The 14,926-nt window shown below is 39.5% G+C and overlaps 1 protein-coding gene across 1 annotated transcript in view; it reads left to right on the top strand.

Moving 5' to 3' along the window:
• Positions 1-9,755, top strand: part of TGFB2 (transforming growth factor beta 2) — a 70,524-nt gene extending 60,769 nt beyond the window's left edge. Inside the window, exons 3-7 of the mRNA XM_067293054.1 lie at positions 581-713; positions 833-943; positions 3,475-3,649; positions 4,274-4,427; positions 6,213-9,755. Coding sequence (XP_067149155.1) covers positions 581-713; positions 833-943; positions 3,475-3,649; positions 4,274-4,427; positions 6,213-6,371 — 732 coding nt within the window. The 3' untranslated portion in view covers positions 6,372-9,755. The remainder of the gene's footprint in view (positions 1-580; positions 714-832; positions 944-3,474; positions 3,650-4,273; positions 4,428-6,212) is intronic.
• Positions 9,756-14,926: the final 5,171 nt, after the last annotated feature.

The following is a 14,926-nucleotide window of genomic DNA, read 5'->3' as shown; positions in this document are numbered from 1 at the left end:
AGTAAGGAATATGCAATAGTATTTCGCTTGGCAGCATAAGCTGATTTCTGTAGGGTGTCTTCATATCACCTTTCTCTCCCCACACCCCCTGAGAAAATTCTTTATAAAACAAAGAGAAAATGTGGGAATACATTTCTTTGTTTTTGAGAGTCAAACATCTTTAGTTGTGGGATGCAGTGCAGCAGCGACAGGGCAGAACGATGCCATGGCTGTACCCCCGCACTTAGATGTATGGAACATCTGTGGTGATGGGTAGAGACAATTTGCAGCACAAATCCTGAGAGAAATGAGACGTGAAAGACCTTATTCGACAGTCACCTTTAGCGCAATAGTGAACTGATTTAGTCTCTGTTCTTGTTGCCGTTGAAGTAGGTAGTAAAGATTTTGTCGAAACCATGTACTAAGAAACACACTGTTATTTTTCAGTACTGAAATAAACTGACAAGATGCCCAAATGTTCATCTGCTACACAGAGGTTTGAGCCGTGATTGTTTTTGCTGCTATTTTAGGTGGCTGTCTATTTTGATAAAAACCTGCTAAATTTTAACCTGCAGGCAGTCATATTTGTTGTTTCTTGCAGGTTCTAAAATCCAAAGAATTATCATCACCAGGACAGCGCTACATTGATAGCAAAGTAGTTAAAACAAGAGCTGAAGGAGAATGGCTGTCTTTTGATGTCACTGAGGCTGTACACGAATGGCTCCATCACAGAGGTGATGACAAGTGCTCTTTCCCCTCGCTCCTGACCCAACTCCTCCTCCATTAATTCAGCATTATTTCAACTTCACTCCACATGTAAAAATCAATTCCACTTAACTTTCGTGTTTTGCAGACAGGAACCTTGGATTTAAGATAAGTTTACATTGTCCATGCTGCACCTTCGTGCCTTCCAATAATTATATCATCCCAAATAAAAGTGAGGAGCTTGAAGCAAGATTTGCAGGTAATGAAAGAAAAAAACTTCTTAAAATGTTATGATACTTGCTAACTGTGGAGAGAAACAAAGAGCTCTTACTGTCTCTTTAAAATAGAATTCAGCTTATTGAAAGCTTACTCATTTGAGAATCTTGATTCCCAACTGGTAGGAAATGGTATTGAAGGCACAAGCGTAAAGCTATATCAGCCGAACTATTCTAAAAGCAAAGGGCACAAGTAAGCTGTTTCATGCCATGCATTCAGCTTTGATGTCTTTAAGTGTTCATGTTACAGTTTGCAGCATACACACTGGGTATACATACATTCAATTTTGGATATTTAGGGGATCTGGGAAGACTAATGGACAGTAGACAATCCAGTGTTGGATAGTCATGAGAAAACTTGCTGAGTGCTTTCAAACTAAACTTTTTGACTGCTGTCCATCCTAGCACTGTAATGGTTCAGGCTTCAGTAAAGAAGATGACGACTGGAAAGTCAAATTAGGATCATATCTGGCACACATGTAAGCTGCTTGCAGTAGATCTGTTTGTGAGCATGGTGCATTTTACAAATGTGTCAGAGAAAAAAATCCTTGGCATGGCAAACTTTCAAAGTCTAGGCGACAGCTGGCTAGTTTGCTGATTAACTTCCCCAAACAACTGAGAAAGGTAGTTCTAATGGGAAGAGCACAGTTCCCTGAAGAGTCACTTCCATGACATAAAGACATTGAATACTGGCTGCCTGGTATCCAAGAGTGAGAAGTCATCTCATCTAACTTAAGCTGCCTAATAGTAGGTGTCTAAGCTAAACCAGTTACCCAGTCAATGGGGGGAGAATGACATGGTCAGGATGTAAATCATCCTACCTGTTGCAGAATGGGATGAATTGCTATACAGAGGCTCCTTCCACTGTCCTCACTGTGTATAGAGCATCAGAGCCTTTGTAAGTATCTGCAAAAGTACTTCCAGCTGTTTTGGCATACTAAATCACTTTTTTCTTACCCCCCCCCTTTTTTTTTATGTCAGTAACATTTAATAGAACTACATTAGTTAACACTGAGTATCTCTATATCTACTCACCATCGTTGACACATTCCATTTATTGTAACTTACATTTTGTATATTCATTGCACATAGGTTTTTTTATGCAAACAGTTTGCTTGGTGAAAAATTAAAGATTGGATTGTGTGGCTATAAAATAATAAATAATGGTTTGTAGTTAGGGCTATGGATGTGTGCTTCTTATGGACAGCAGACAAAGTGAAATAGCACAAGTATATCAAGGTAACAGAAACTCCCTTGTGTTTTTAAACCAAGTTTCAGTTCCAAAAAAGGAATTGTTATTTAATTGGCATTGATTGTGCAGTCATTACCATTAACCAGTACATATTCAATATAGCTATATTAGAACCAACCCAAATTCTATTTGTGAAATTCTCATTTATTCAGGTATATCATGATTTGGTTCATTTATTTGTTTTACAAGGATCTGGCTATATTCTGTCTCAAGCTTTATATTTTTTACCATTGTTTCACTGTGTTGGGTTTTTTTTCTCTAAGTAATTATCAGCACTGTACGTATGATTAAGGCCACTCTGTATATTTACTGTGAATTTAAAAATTATGAATATGACATTTGATCACTGTAATTGTGAATGTTACAAAATTAGAAGTCTATCTTTTTAGATAGCATTATCTGCTTCAGGAGGTTAATTTTCAAAAGGTACTTAGCAAAAGGCATAATATTCGATGTTTGAACTGCTAGAAAAGGCTAACACTTTGAGTTCTTTTGCCCATGCTGTTGTCAAGATAAGAAGCTAGTAAGGCAGTTAGTGTTTCAAAAGAGAAAATACAAAATGTGAGGTCACCGATTTCCACTTCAAGAAGAAATGTTTTGATCAATGTCCTTGCCATATGCATGCAAAAGAAAGGCCTAGAATAACTGATTTCCTGGAGAAATTAGCAGAATTAAATAGACTCTCAATGGGAGACAAAAAGAGAATTTACAAGCATGAGAAAGAGGTAAATGTGATGGATAGAAGGAGTTATTCAGTTACTCAGTAGATAAAAAGAACTAATGGGATGGAAGTAAGCAGCGGGAAGTGCACCTTAAGTATCCAGAGTAGCTTTAATGGTGTTAGGAGGTTTTAAAAGGTACATAGCTACTCAAAGATTGGAATACTGCCCTAAGTGAAGTGGCAAAAGCATCACTGCTTGGGGCATTTGAAACTAAGTGGAGCGAGTAGGCACATGTTATGGGATGAAGTAAGTGACCCAAGATGTCTTTTCTGTTATTCATTTCAACCGTTTTGGTAAATGTACTGAAAAGCCATTCTGATGGCTCTGAACATGGGATGGCTGATAAGATAGATACATAAGAACTGTGACTGTCTTAATGCAGAGATCTCAGGTTGAAATTTGCTCCCACTTTGCCAGTAAACATGCTCAGCTGACAACATCATTGCCCAGTTTCTGAGAGAATTTTTTTTAAAGAGATGGTTTATTTAACTTGTGAAGAAAAAGAAACATAATGTTTATCACCAAAATGTATTTTTTGAAGGTATTGATGACTACACATATTCCAGTGGTGATGTGAAAGCTTTAAAGTCCAATAGGAAAAAATACAGTGGGAAGACCCCACATCTTCTGCTAATGTTATTACCCTCCTACAGACTTGAGTCGCAACAGCCCAGTCGGCGGAAGAAGCGTGCTCTAGATGCTGCCTATTGTTTTAGGTAACTATGCATCTATATATTCAGTATACTTATATAGTCATACAAACCTGCGTCCCTTTGAGGTGTGATATAGTTGCTTATAATGTAAGCTGAGATTTCTTTTTGATAGGCGTTTATACAGGACTTGGCCCCTCATTTGCAGACCAGAGGTGTCTGTGTCCAGCAATACTCTCACGGTTGCATAGGACATGCAGCTGGTATCTGCCAAGCACTCTCCCCTCCCAGGGAAGATAATGGCAAATGAGGATGCTTATGGCCTTAGAAAGCAGGAAGCTGAGTTCCATCTGGGATGATTCCTAGGCTTATCAGCCTCATAATTATAGACAAATTGTCAGCTCCAATATGTTCACCTACTCAGAGAGGCTATTCAGTAGGACCTGGATAAAAATACTTACTGATTCTCCAGGCAAACCATTGGCTTTGGCTGTATAAGCAAGTACTGCCATGCCAAACACCTGATTTCAGTTACAGTATAAACTATTATTAGTGTGATTTTGTTGTGAGTTGCTGTGAATCAGAATTTCCTGTCTGTAAAGCATCTTTCAGGGAGCAAGCAACTGGATTTTTTTTATCCCCTGTGTAGGCTTTTTATGACTGATGCATTTGTCTGTATTTTATTTCCAGGAACGTGCAGGATAATTGCTGCCTGCGTCCACTTTATATTGACTTCAAGAGGGATCTTGGCTGGAAATGGATTCATGAACCTAAAGGGTATCATGCTAATTTCTGTGCAGGAGCCTGCCCATATTTATGGAGCTCAGATACTCAGCACAGCAGAGTAAGTAATGACTTTGGTAATTTTCAGCTCTATTTTATAACTGCGGGGTGAAATATGTTTCTAGGACTGTCACCAGTACCAAAGTCAAAAGCTTCCATTTATTATCCTAATAACTTAGGATGATGAAATATGGCCCTACAGAGGGACCTGCACATGATCTCAAGCTAAAGTTGAAGCAGAGGGCATGTATTGACCCAGAGATTTATTTTTAATATGTTCATCAATATGACATATCGATGTATCAAATACTGTTTCTGAATATTAACATGGTGTTATATGATTTGCTGTTTTTCATTTTCCATTGTTATTGATCTGCTACCAGACAAAGAAGTGATCTGAATCTACTGCCATTTCATGAAAATGTGCCAACAAATATATTTCTTCTTTTACTCTGAAAGTTCTTGCACTTTGAAAGTTTGTATGTATTTGTATGTAAAAGAGAGACTCTGTCTGGGATGCTGATGAACTGAGAGGCATCTGGGCTGGTGTCTTTTATTTTAGGGATTGGATGTGGTATTTTAGCCACCTACCTTAGGATGAGTGGAATTGTGCCTTAAAGCGCGTATTTCTCTCTACTGACAGTAAGGCTGTCTAGACAGTAAATGTAAGAGGCAGACACAGGCATTGTAGTTGTCATAAAATAAGACTTTTACCCTCAGATTCACACTAAGAATGATGTCTCCCTCTCTCCAAGCCACTTTTAAAATATCAGATCAACATTAGCCAGCGGTAAGAACTCCTCATGTCAAAGGGGCAGCTTGCTTTCCTTTGGTATGTAAAGCTATTGTAGTCCAGGTCTGTGTTCTTCTTGAACTTAAACAGCTAAGTGTGGATAGTCCTCATAGCTGTCACTGGTTCTGTCATTATAGTACTAGCAATGTCAGCAGGCACAGGAATAAATATGGTAGGTATGTTCCCTTGCTGATGTGCAGTAATAGTGTACATAGTTTGGAGCAGCACTTGTTTTTTAAGGAAAGAGGAAGAATAACTGTCATGATCACAAATATGTGGTTTGGATAGTTACCCAAGGAGTCAAAAGTTGCTTAATAAAGTAAGTAGTGTTGCTGTCCTGAACAGATCTTCTGTCTCTCTAAGCTGTAAATGTTGTGCTGAAGCTCTAGGAAAAGGTCACTTAGTGTTTAGCTAACACATTAATGGCATCCTCGGAAATACCTATGTATCATCAGTGGGTAACCTACATACTTCCCGTGCAGAGAACCATGCGTATGAGTCTAATGTGACGGAAAGCACCAGAGCTGCTGACTTTACCACAGCTGATTCTCAGTAAGAGTAACTGCTGTTTAAGTCATAGTTCTTGCACGGTGGCATTAATGGACCTACTAAAAAGGAGCATGGGAGAAACAGCAGAGGAATGCTTATGCACTGAAGGGCTCTCTTCTCTGGTGCACTTGTAAAACCAAAATCCTGAGACAGCAAATGGTAGTCTGAAGACACAAATGAAACCCTTCCAGTGTTTTCTTTCCATATCAATACAGCATGCGTGGTAGTTTAAAGGGTGGCATTTTCAAGGCAGGCTCCAGGCATGAACCTGTTCTGGGATTTAAGACTGTCAAGTTAAAAGCTTAGGAAACTCACAGGGGTGACAACAGATTGAACTGGAGAAATGTACTAAAATATTAACATCCAGGAATCTTTCTGCTGATTTCAGTGGGTTTCCTCTCCGGCACTGTCGGAGGAAACGAAGCAGAAAGGAATTTGATTTGCAGAGTGTCAGGAAGGCAGGGATAACTGTCTTAATCACCCTTTTTTCGTTTCTCCTTTTAGGTACTCAGCTTGTATAACACCATAAATCCAGAAGCTTCTGCCTCTCCATGCTGCGTGTCCCAGGATTTAGAGCCCCTCACCATCCTGTACTACATTGGCAAAACGCCCAAAATCGAACAGCTGTCCAACATGATTGTAAAGTCTTGCAAGTGCAGCTAAAGAATACCCCTGAAACAGCATGATGTGTGTGCATTAAAAAAAAAAAATTACCAAGGAAAAAAGAAAGAGGGAGAGAGAGAAAGAAAGAAAAATGAAAACCCAGGTTCATCAGTGTTAAAAGAAAAAAAAAAAAGAAGATGAAAAAAAGCGGTACTGGTCTGAACTGTTTGAAAGTTTTTTGTTTTTTTTTTAACTGGCATCTGAAGCAAAACATTGAAGGCTTTTATCCTACATTTCACCTACACATAGTGTGAGATAGACAAGAAGCAAAGTTAAAGGAAAAAACCTTTTAAAAAATAAACACTGGAAGAAATTTGTTAGTGTTACTATGTGAAAGGAAAAAAACAGGAAAATCCCATGAAGTGGAGTTGCTGTATCTGTCCCGTGCCTTACTTGATCTCTCTGTATTGTTACGCAATAGGCATCCTACCCATTCCTCTTAGTTTTAGAGTTAACAGTGCATTATTTATTTGTGTGTAAAAACTATCAAACGAACATTTCCATATCACCATTGGAAAAAAGAAAACCAGCAAATGTGGACAAAGTGGAGACCAAATAAGCTGCCAGAAATACATATAAAGCCTAAAGGAACTCAAGCTCAAAAGATTCTGAGAAGTAATGGCTAGTTTAGCTCAATTAAAATAGAATTCAGTTATTACATTATTGAGAAACTCTGCCTTTAAAATACCTTATTTTTCATGCCAGCTGCCTAGGGAGGCTTCTTGTAAGGTCTCAAACCCTTGTTTTAAATACTGAATAACTTACTAATAAAGGACACTGTTTCAGTCTCAAAGACAAGTCTATAAGATTTTTTTTTTTTTTACTGTAAATGATTTAAAATGTCAGTTTAGTAAACCAGTGAAATATTTAACATGTACTGGTCTAATCTTCAGACCTTAATATGTTGCTGTATAGCTATGCTATGGGATTTTTTTGTTCTTTTGGTATATGTAACCATACCTAGAGTATTACAATAGGTGGGTAGTAGAAGCCAGCTTAATTGGAAACATATCTGTAGATCTCTATTTGTAAACTATTAAAAAATTAAGTACTTTATGTGTAATGTGTAAATTTTCACCATATTTTTGTACTCTGTAATACTGTCAGCTCTCATGAGTTTGAATTTGAATTTGGGGCTCTTTTTGATCACTCAGAATCATGTGTTTCCCTCTAGCTGGCCAGTATGAGTAGAGTCCCTATATTTTGACTTGCACTACAAATACATGTTTTATAATAATTGCTATACATGTGCTTTGTATATTGTTCATCATTATGACATAAGCTACCTGACTCCATTTGTTTTCTGTTTTATAAAAAGGATGGATTAAAACAATCTCTCCTTCCCTCATTCCCTCGCTCCTAATTCATCCCCATTTGCAACATTTGAATCGCAGCATGATTCAGACTTCTACACCTTTTTTTTTTTCCGGCTATAGACATTTAAACAGATGGACAGGGAGCAAGATTTTTCAAGAAAAGATGTCCCAGCCTGACTGAGGTGAGGCACACCCTTACAGAGAATGACATTCACCACTGTGCAGAAGGCTAGGATGAAGCGGATGCCTCGGCAATGCCCTCAGAGCAGGGCTCGAGTGGGAACGTTATCCACGCAAAGGCCTTGCGTTGACCTGTCACATAGCAGGGACTGTCACCTGCAGTTAGGCTGTAGGACTGATCCTGCTCCCATTGCGGTTAAGAGGCTTGCCTTTAACTTCTCTAAGGGCATGGTAGGCCCCTGAAGGCTATCGGTGCATGTAAGGAATTGCAGGATCAGCCCCTTGATTTTGTGAGCTTTTTCAATTTTTTTTTTGAGTTCGCAAAAAAAGCTTTACTGTTTTTTTTTTTTTAAAGGAAAAAGAAACAGGTTCCTAGGATCTTGTTGTTGTTCTCATACATGTTTAAAAAAATCTACATTATCCATTTCATTTAAAAAAATCTCCAAACTAAATTAGCAAAAAAATCATGAAGAGGAAACATTCAGTTCATTTCACGTGATGACTGGTTTTGTGTGGCAAAGCTCGAAAACTATGCTAGAAACAAACTACTTGGATGAGAAGGACATTTTCTGTCGTTGACCTAAATGGTATCAGGAAGACGCTCCTGAGCTTTATGTTGTTAGCTCCAGTTTTAAGAAGTGCAATTTCTTTAACTTCAGCAGAACACTGACGTAAAACTGAAGTACCACAGTGGCTTGCACACATTGCTCCTCTGGACTTCAGTAGAGCCTATGCTTATTGCCTAGATGGAAATGTAGCCCCACAGATGATCTAGTCCCACGCATTGACTCAGCGCAGAGGAGGAGGTATGTTAGACTTTTGATTTAATGAATTAAGATTAACAAATGAAAAATCTGTCCCGCTAACACTTGAGCCAGATTTACTCCAATGAGAAGATGCACTGAGCTCAGTGAAACTCCTCAGGGTAGTAAATACTCTGGATTTTGCTGTATACAGCAGCAAAAGTAGTTTTGTCAGGTTCAGTATGAGAACTGTATTTTTGTTGGGCAGGAAAGGGAGCAAGAATGAACACATTTTAAAAAACTTAAAAACATTTTTGCGATTCTCTATCCTGTGAATGCAGCTCAAAGTCAGTTTTGAAGCTTGCTGATTTGAAAAAGTGGAATACGAGATACCATGGTTGTCCAACTATACTCACTGTGCGCTGGACGCAGCTGAAAATTTCGGTTTGGGTTTGGAGTTTTTGTTCTCTGAATCTAAGTATAAAACCTTATTTCTTTACCCCAGAATCAGATATATTTTTGCTTTTACTTTTTTTCCTCAGAAATGCACTGATAGTATTTGAAATACTCTATTATAAAGCTCCTACAACTTGGCGGGGGGAGGGGGGCAGGTATTAGGCATATATTTCCCTTTAGTTATCAAGGATGTTAGGCCTGATCCTACAATGTGCAGAACTCCTAGATGAAATTCCCCTCTACAGAGGGGGATATTGTGAGGCCTAAGCACCCCTCAGATCTGATGTAAATCCCCCCTGAGTGATGTTTAGATGGGACTTCAACAGCTCAAAGACCTTGTGCCAGAGGCTTTCTTATGAAGCGGTAATTACCACTGTCTCTCAGCAAAGTCAGTGAGACCTGGTGATACCCAACACTTGGCAGGAAATGTTCAGCCCCTTGAAAGATCAGACCCCAAGGGGTTGGGTAGGGCTGAGGGGGAATCTTAGCACTTAGCTGAGTGGGTTAGGACAGCATTTTTTTGTGTGTTTAACAGCAATACAATTGCATGGTTGGCATGGTTTAAAGGAAAAAAAAAAGGAACATAAGGACAGCTGTGTTGTACTTTGGTGATCGATTACTCTGTATTTTAACACATTGTATGTCTGTTTTTGTGGTGCTCTAGTGGTAAATAAATTATTTCAATTATATGCTGGTGTTGCTTTCATATGGCAGTATTCTTCTGAAGTAGCAAATTCCTTAGCTCTGTCTCAGCTTAATCAGTGCAAAGCATTTTTTGTGTATGTGACCTTGACATGGTACGGCATAGACTGAGGTTAAGAAAACCGTTCAGGGTAAGAATGGATCACTGCTGCTCTAAGGATTGCTTTCCCCTGAGCGACTGCAAAATATTTGTTGGCCTACAGAAAAGAAATGGCTCTGCTTGACTGTTGGGAACAGCAGTGTCCCAGTGTATGCAGGACAGATACTGCCCTGGGTAGGAAAGGCATTACCCCACCGCCCAGTTGTGCCCCATTCCTCATCCAAATCATGTATGGTTAATTCAGGGCCTCTTTGCCTGACTGTTACTGCCGTTACCAATGATGGTGGCTTTTATCTTCGGTAATGGGTTTAAACTCAGATCAGCTGGGTCTCAAAATCATTTGTTCCTTGTTTCTGCAGTGCTGTGGGAGGTGAGAAGGTGATCTGAGTCCATTTTTTGGTGCCCATACAGTAAATGGCTCCACACCATGACATCCTTTAGCAGAGCTCAGTGAAACTGTTGATTTTGTACACTGTATGATCTGGTGTATGGTATGAGGTTGTGTTTTGGATGAAAGGCACAAGCTGGAACTCGGGAAATTCTGACTTCATGCAAGGAAAGGTTTTTACAGTCAGGGTGGTCAAGCACTGGAACTGGTTGTCCAGTGCTTGTGGCGTCTCCATCCTTGGAGATACTTAAAACCCAAGTGGACAGAGCCCTGAGCAGCTGGCTGCTCTGCCTGGGCCTGCTGTGAGCCGGAGGTGCCCCTTCCCACCTGGGCTGTCCTGTGACTCTGCGAGCACCGCAATCCTACCCAGGCGTTATTTCTGTCATTGGCAAAGTGCATGTGAGAAATGCTGGCACTCCACTGCCGCAGTTATTTCAGTTTGTTAACAGCAGACATGTAGCTGCATGGAAGTGGTTTTATTTGACAGGAAATAGTATTCCACAGTTTGTTGTAAGGCGCTCTCAGTGTGCACTGCAACATACAGTTGCATTATCTAAGCAAACAAGAATCAAGGAGCTTTGCTTTATTAGACCTTCTGCAGCTCTAGTCATGTGAATTCCTCACAGGAGGAAGGGCTGCAGGATATAACTTTTATCGACTTTTAAAGTTGATAAAATCATACATGAAAATGCTTCCACATTGAGACTGCTCACAAGAAGGGCTGAACATCTGCTGCTTCTGGTGGCTTCTCTGAGATCTAAGGGGTACATAGCATTTCTTGGCATGAGAGAAAGGATATGTTTATGCCAAATTGTTTAGTGTTATTGTGATAAATTATAACAAATGGCCCCCGTGGTCTGTGAATATGTGTTTAAGAATGCAACTTGGGATGAGCATAAAAACAATCTTTAGGGTCATTTAACCACAGTCTTATAGTGGTCTGTCTTAATTGATTTCAGTGAGTTTATACTAGCATAAAATGTGGTCCTGCAAACATTGTCAGATACTAATTTTCATTCTATTTTTAGTTATATAACTATAATTACATGCTTTTGACATGAATGTAGTCTGCCAGCCCCATTCTTCTGAAAGGTAGCCCTCACAGAGTTTTTACAGATGAGAATATTTTGCAATTCTGGCTGCTTTATTTCTGAAATCAATGAATAACAGGAGAGTTTGAGGGTGAATGTTGAGCGGAGCTTTTAGGTAGAATCATAGTTGTGTAGATAATTAAAGAAGCACAAAGTGGAGGGAACACATTGTGCTAAGGGAGATTTTATAATGTGGGGCTGAAAAAAGTGGGAGCTGTCCCACAATAATGAGATGTAATCAAAGAGCTACGCCCAGCTAAAAGTAAACTATTTATGCAGAATATTTTGCTTTGGGGTTTGTCTTTTCCCTTCACTAACACAGCCTCTCCAAACTGTATCAGTGAAGCCCTTGCTGCTCTGCTTGAATCAAACTGTGGTTAATAAATGTGGAATATTCAATATAGGAAAAACCCAAACCATGTAAATGTCTTGAAAACCAGTTTCTAGGCCAAAATCTGCCTCTTAGATCAGACGGAACAGATTCTATGAGGAGCCATGAGTTCTGGAAGAAAATAAACTGAGCGGTTATGTAATTATATGTGGTTATAAAGTAGATGTGAAGTAATGTAGTTGGCTTGTCAGTGGGTATGGGTGTAACAGTAATTTTTTCATCTGTATAAAAATAAAATTAAATGGAACAGAAAGATGATGAGAACTTCCAATCAAATTTGATATGCTCATTTAATGAAGTAACCTGTTGGAATCTAATACAGAATCCCTTGGGTATAAACCTTTCTTAAAACAAGTGGTGGTCCAAGAAACAAATGTTGCCTTTGAAAGGGGTGTGTTAATGCCAAACCAAGATGATGGCAGGAATGGAGGAAGGGTCAGTAGTCACTGATCTCTGGGTCTCAGTACTGTTTGCACATACTGTAGCCTGCTCCCCCTTAAAAAAAATCCATGCAACATAGAGTGAAAACATTTGCCATAAGACAGGGAACAAGCTAGATACAAATGGCAAATGGGACTTGAGTCTCTTTTTATGCAGTGAAACACACCATGAGGTGCAGAAGGCAGTTCTTACATATTGTTTCTTCCAGCTAATTAGATCAAACCAAAATGTTAACATGTGAGTCCACATTTTACCAAAGTCTGAAATCAGGTGGTTATAGTTCTGTTGTAATGTTCAAGTTTGAACCAATTTTCCAAAATCTGGTTAGGCCCAGTCCCTGCAACTGGTTTATAACCAAACTTTAATGGCCTTGTTCACTGCTGGGGTGTGTAAGGCCTTAAGGTGCCAGAAGTTCTTGCACTTGAACAGCTCTGAGCATGCCAGGTGCAAGCCTCATTGGAATGTTTTATTTCTTCCTGAGATAGAAAGATCTACAGGCCTAATTGCCATTTGTCATAATGGCAATAAGAGACAGTCAGAGTATCCCTACACATCATGTTGGTTCCCAGGGAATTAATAGTGGGATATCAAGACCTTAGGTCACCTCATTCTTAAGTGATTAAAAGACCAGCAGTATGGGACCGATGTGATGGGGTTTTTTTTGCCATCTCATGGAACCCATGTGAAATGAACTGGTGGCTTCATTCCAGTTCCTAGTGTAAACTTGTTGGCAGTCTCCAGGGACATGCAGATTTATTTCATCCATCACAAGCAGAAAATATCTTTATCTGGAAAAACCTGCTTTTTCATTTTTTTCCTTTGGAAAAATGTAAATACAAAGGACAAAATATGCAGCAGTTCATGGGCAAGTTATGCATTCCACTGCAGTGTGTAACCTGTTCTCAAAGAGGTGGTCTGGATCAATTTGTGAACATTTGGAAGTGAAACCTGGGTTTGGAGAGATTCTGAAATATATTGTTTCCACCACTTCTTCTGTGAAAAAAAGTCAATAGACTGTAAACAATAAAATGATTTGACTTTTTTTTTTTCACATTCATATCTAGCTATGATGTGCGTAACACAGGAGATGAATCATTGCAGATCTTGAGTCTCAGACACAGCCAGTTGATGTAGGCAGAGTCAGGTCACAGAAAGCAGAGCAGTAAAGTTGAATACAACAGAAGGATTATGTCAGCATAAAGTACAGGCCCTAAATGAAGCCATAGGAAAACTGCACTGGATTTTCCTGTACTTTTTGCTTTGGTCTTGGCTGTGATTGCATAGCACAAAGGACTGTTCCTATTTCTCATCACTTTGTCTTGGAATAGAGGAATCTTAAGGGAGGTAGAAATCTACCAGGGAATAACTGAAAGTCATTAATATATTTTGAGATGTTTATCAGTCAGGAGAAATAATTAAAATGAGCTATTAACAAGTTCATAAGTAACACTTCCAGTAACTAAACTAAACACCCCTAACTGCTCTTCTGGCCTTAGTCTCTTGTTTTAGTATTAAAAGTACCTTCACTACTTTGTAGTAACAAATGATGTCTATCAGGTATTTGAAAATTCAGCCAATATCCCAAGGACTGAGCAAGAGATCTCAAGAGCTAAAACCACAAGTTGCTCTAGTGTCAGGTCTTTTTACACAGTTCTGTAACCTGTTCAGGTTCTCTGCAGGTTGGGCACAAAATAGGACCTCAAATGCACTCTCAGCAGTGGCAATCCATATAAATAATGCAAACAGATTGTGTTCTGGCCTCCACAAGACCCTCAGGGACGCATCCAAACAGCTATGTCACTGAACAGACCTTCCTCACAGAGAGGTGGATTTCTCAGCCTAATCAGTTAATCACATAGTGGGACTTCTGTCCTGGGTTCCAGTGTAACATACAGTTATATAACTTTGATTAGTTAATCCATGCCAAGCGGTCTGTATCAGCTCTGCTTCTCTAGTGAGTGACAATCTAATTCTTCCTAGATAGGATAAGTTTGTTTAGTGTCAGGTGCTTGCTCCTCAATAACTGATCCATGGGTTTGACCTGCTTTTTTTGCCGAGTTCGGTTGCTTCACTAGCCACAACCTGTAAAGTGACACTGATGCTTCTTGGGCCTGTCTCCAACCCATAAGGTCAGAGTTTGTCCTGCTGTAGCACACTAGCTTCATAATCTAACCTGTACCAGCCATGCTGTGTACACTCCTCCTCATCCTGCTCTCTAGGCTCCTTTTATCCCATGTCAGGCCCAGAATTAATGGGGTAGCCGTTCTCCAGATACTTTTTGGAGGGGAATGTGTAGCTCCTTGCTCAACCTCTCAATAGCAAGATGACAACTAGAAAGCAAACCAGGGGTTTCCAGACAGCATTGCATCTCAGCTGGACTCTGGTACATGCTGAGGCTTTTCCCACCCATCAACTTGTCCCTCACCATTCCAGGTTGGAAGCGGAGGCTAGCCAATTTGACTGTGTGGCTGTTGACACGTGGTTGACAGATTCCTCAATCTTAACTAACCTCTTCCTCTTTTATAAGCAATGTAGGAGGAATCAGTGACTCTTTGCCACCCTGGAGGCAGTTTATCATCAGAAATCACTGAATCTGTGTACACAAAAATATGCATCCCAGGTTGCAGATATGAAAACCACATCTGTACACCAGCAAACAAGAATTTATATATCAAGAAAGGAAGGAATCAATTCATACTTGATCCATTTGTGTGGATGCATAGATTGAAGTGATGTATATAAATTTA

This window comes from Apteryx mantelli, chromosome 3, assembly GCF_036417845.1.
Source record: "Apteryx mantelli isolate bAptMan1 chromosome 3, bAptMan1.hap1, whole genome shotgun sequence".
NCBI classification, from domain to species: domain Eukaryota; kingdom Metazoa; phylum Chordata; class Aves; order Apterygiformes; family Apterygidae; genus Apteryx; species Apteryx mantelli.
This window is presented reverse-complemented; position numbering and strand designations above follow the sequence as displayed.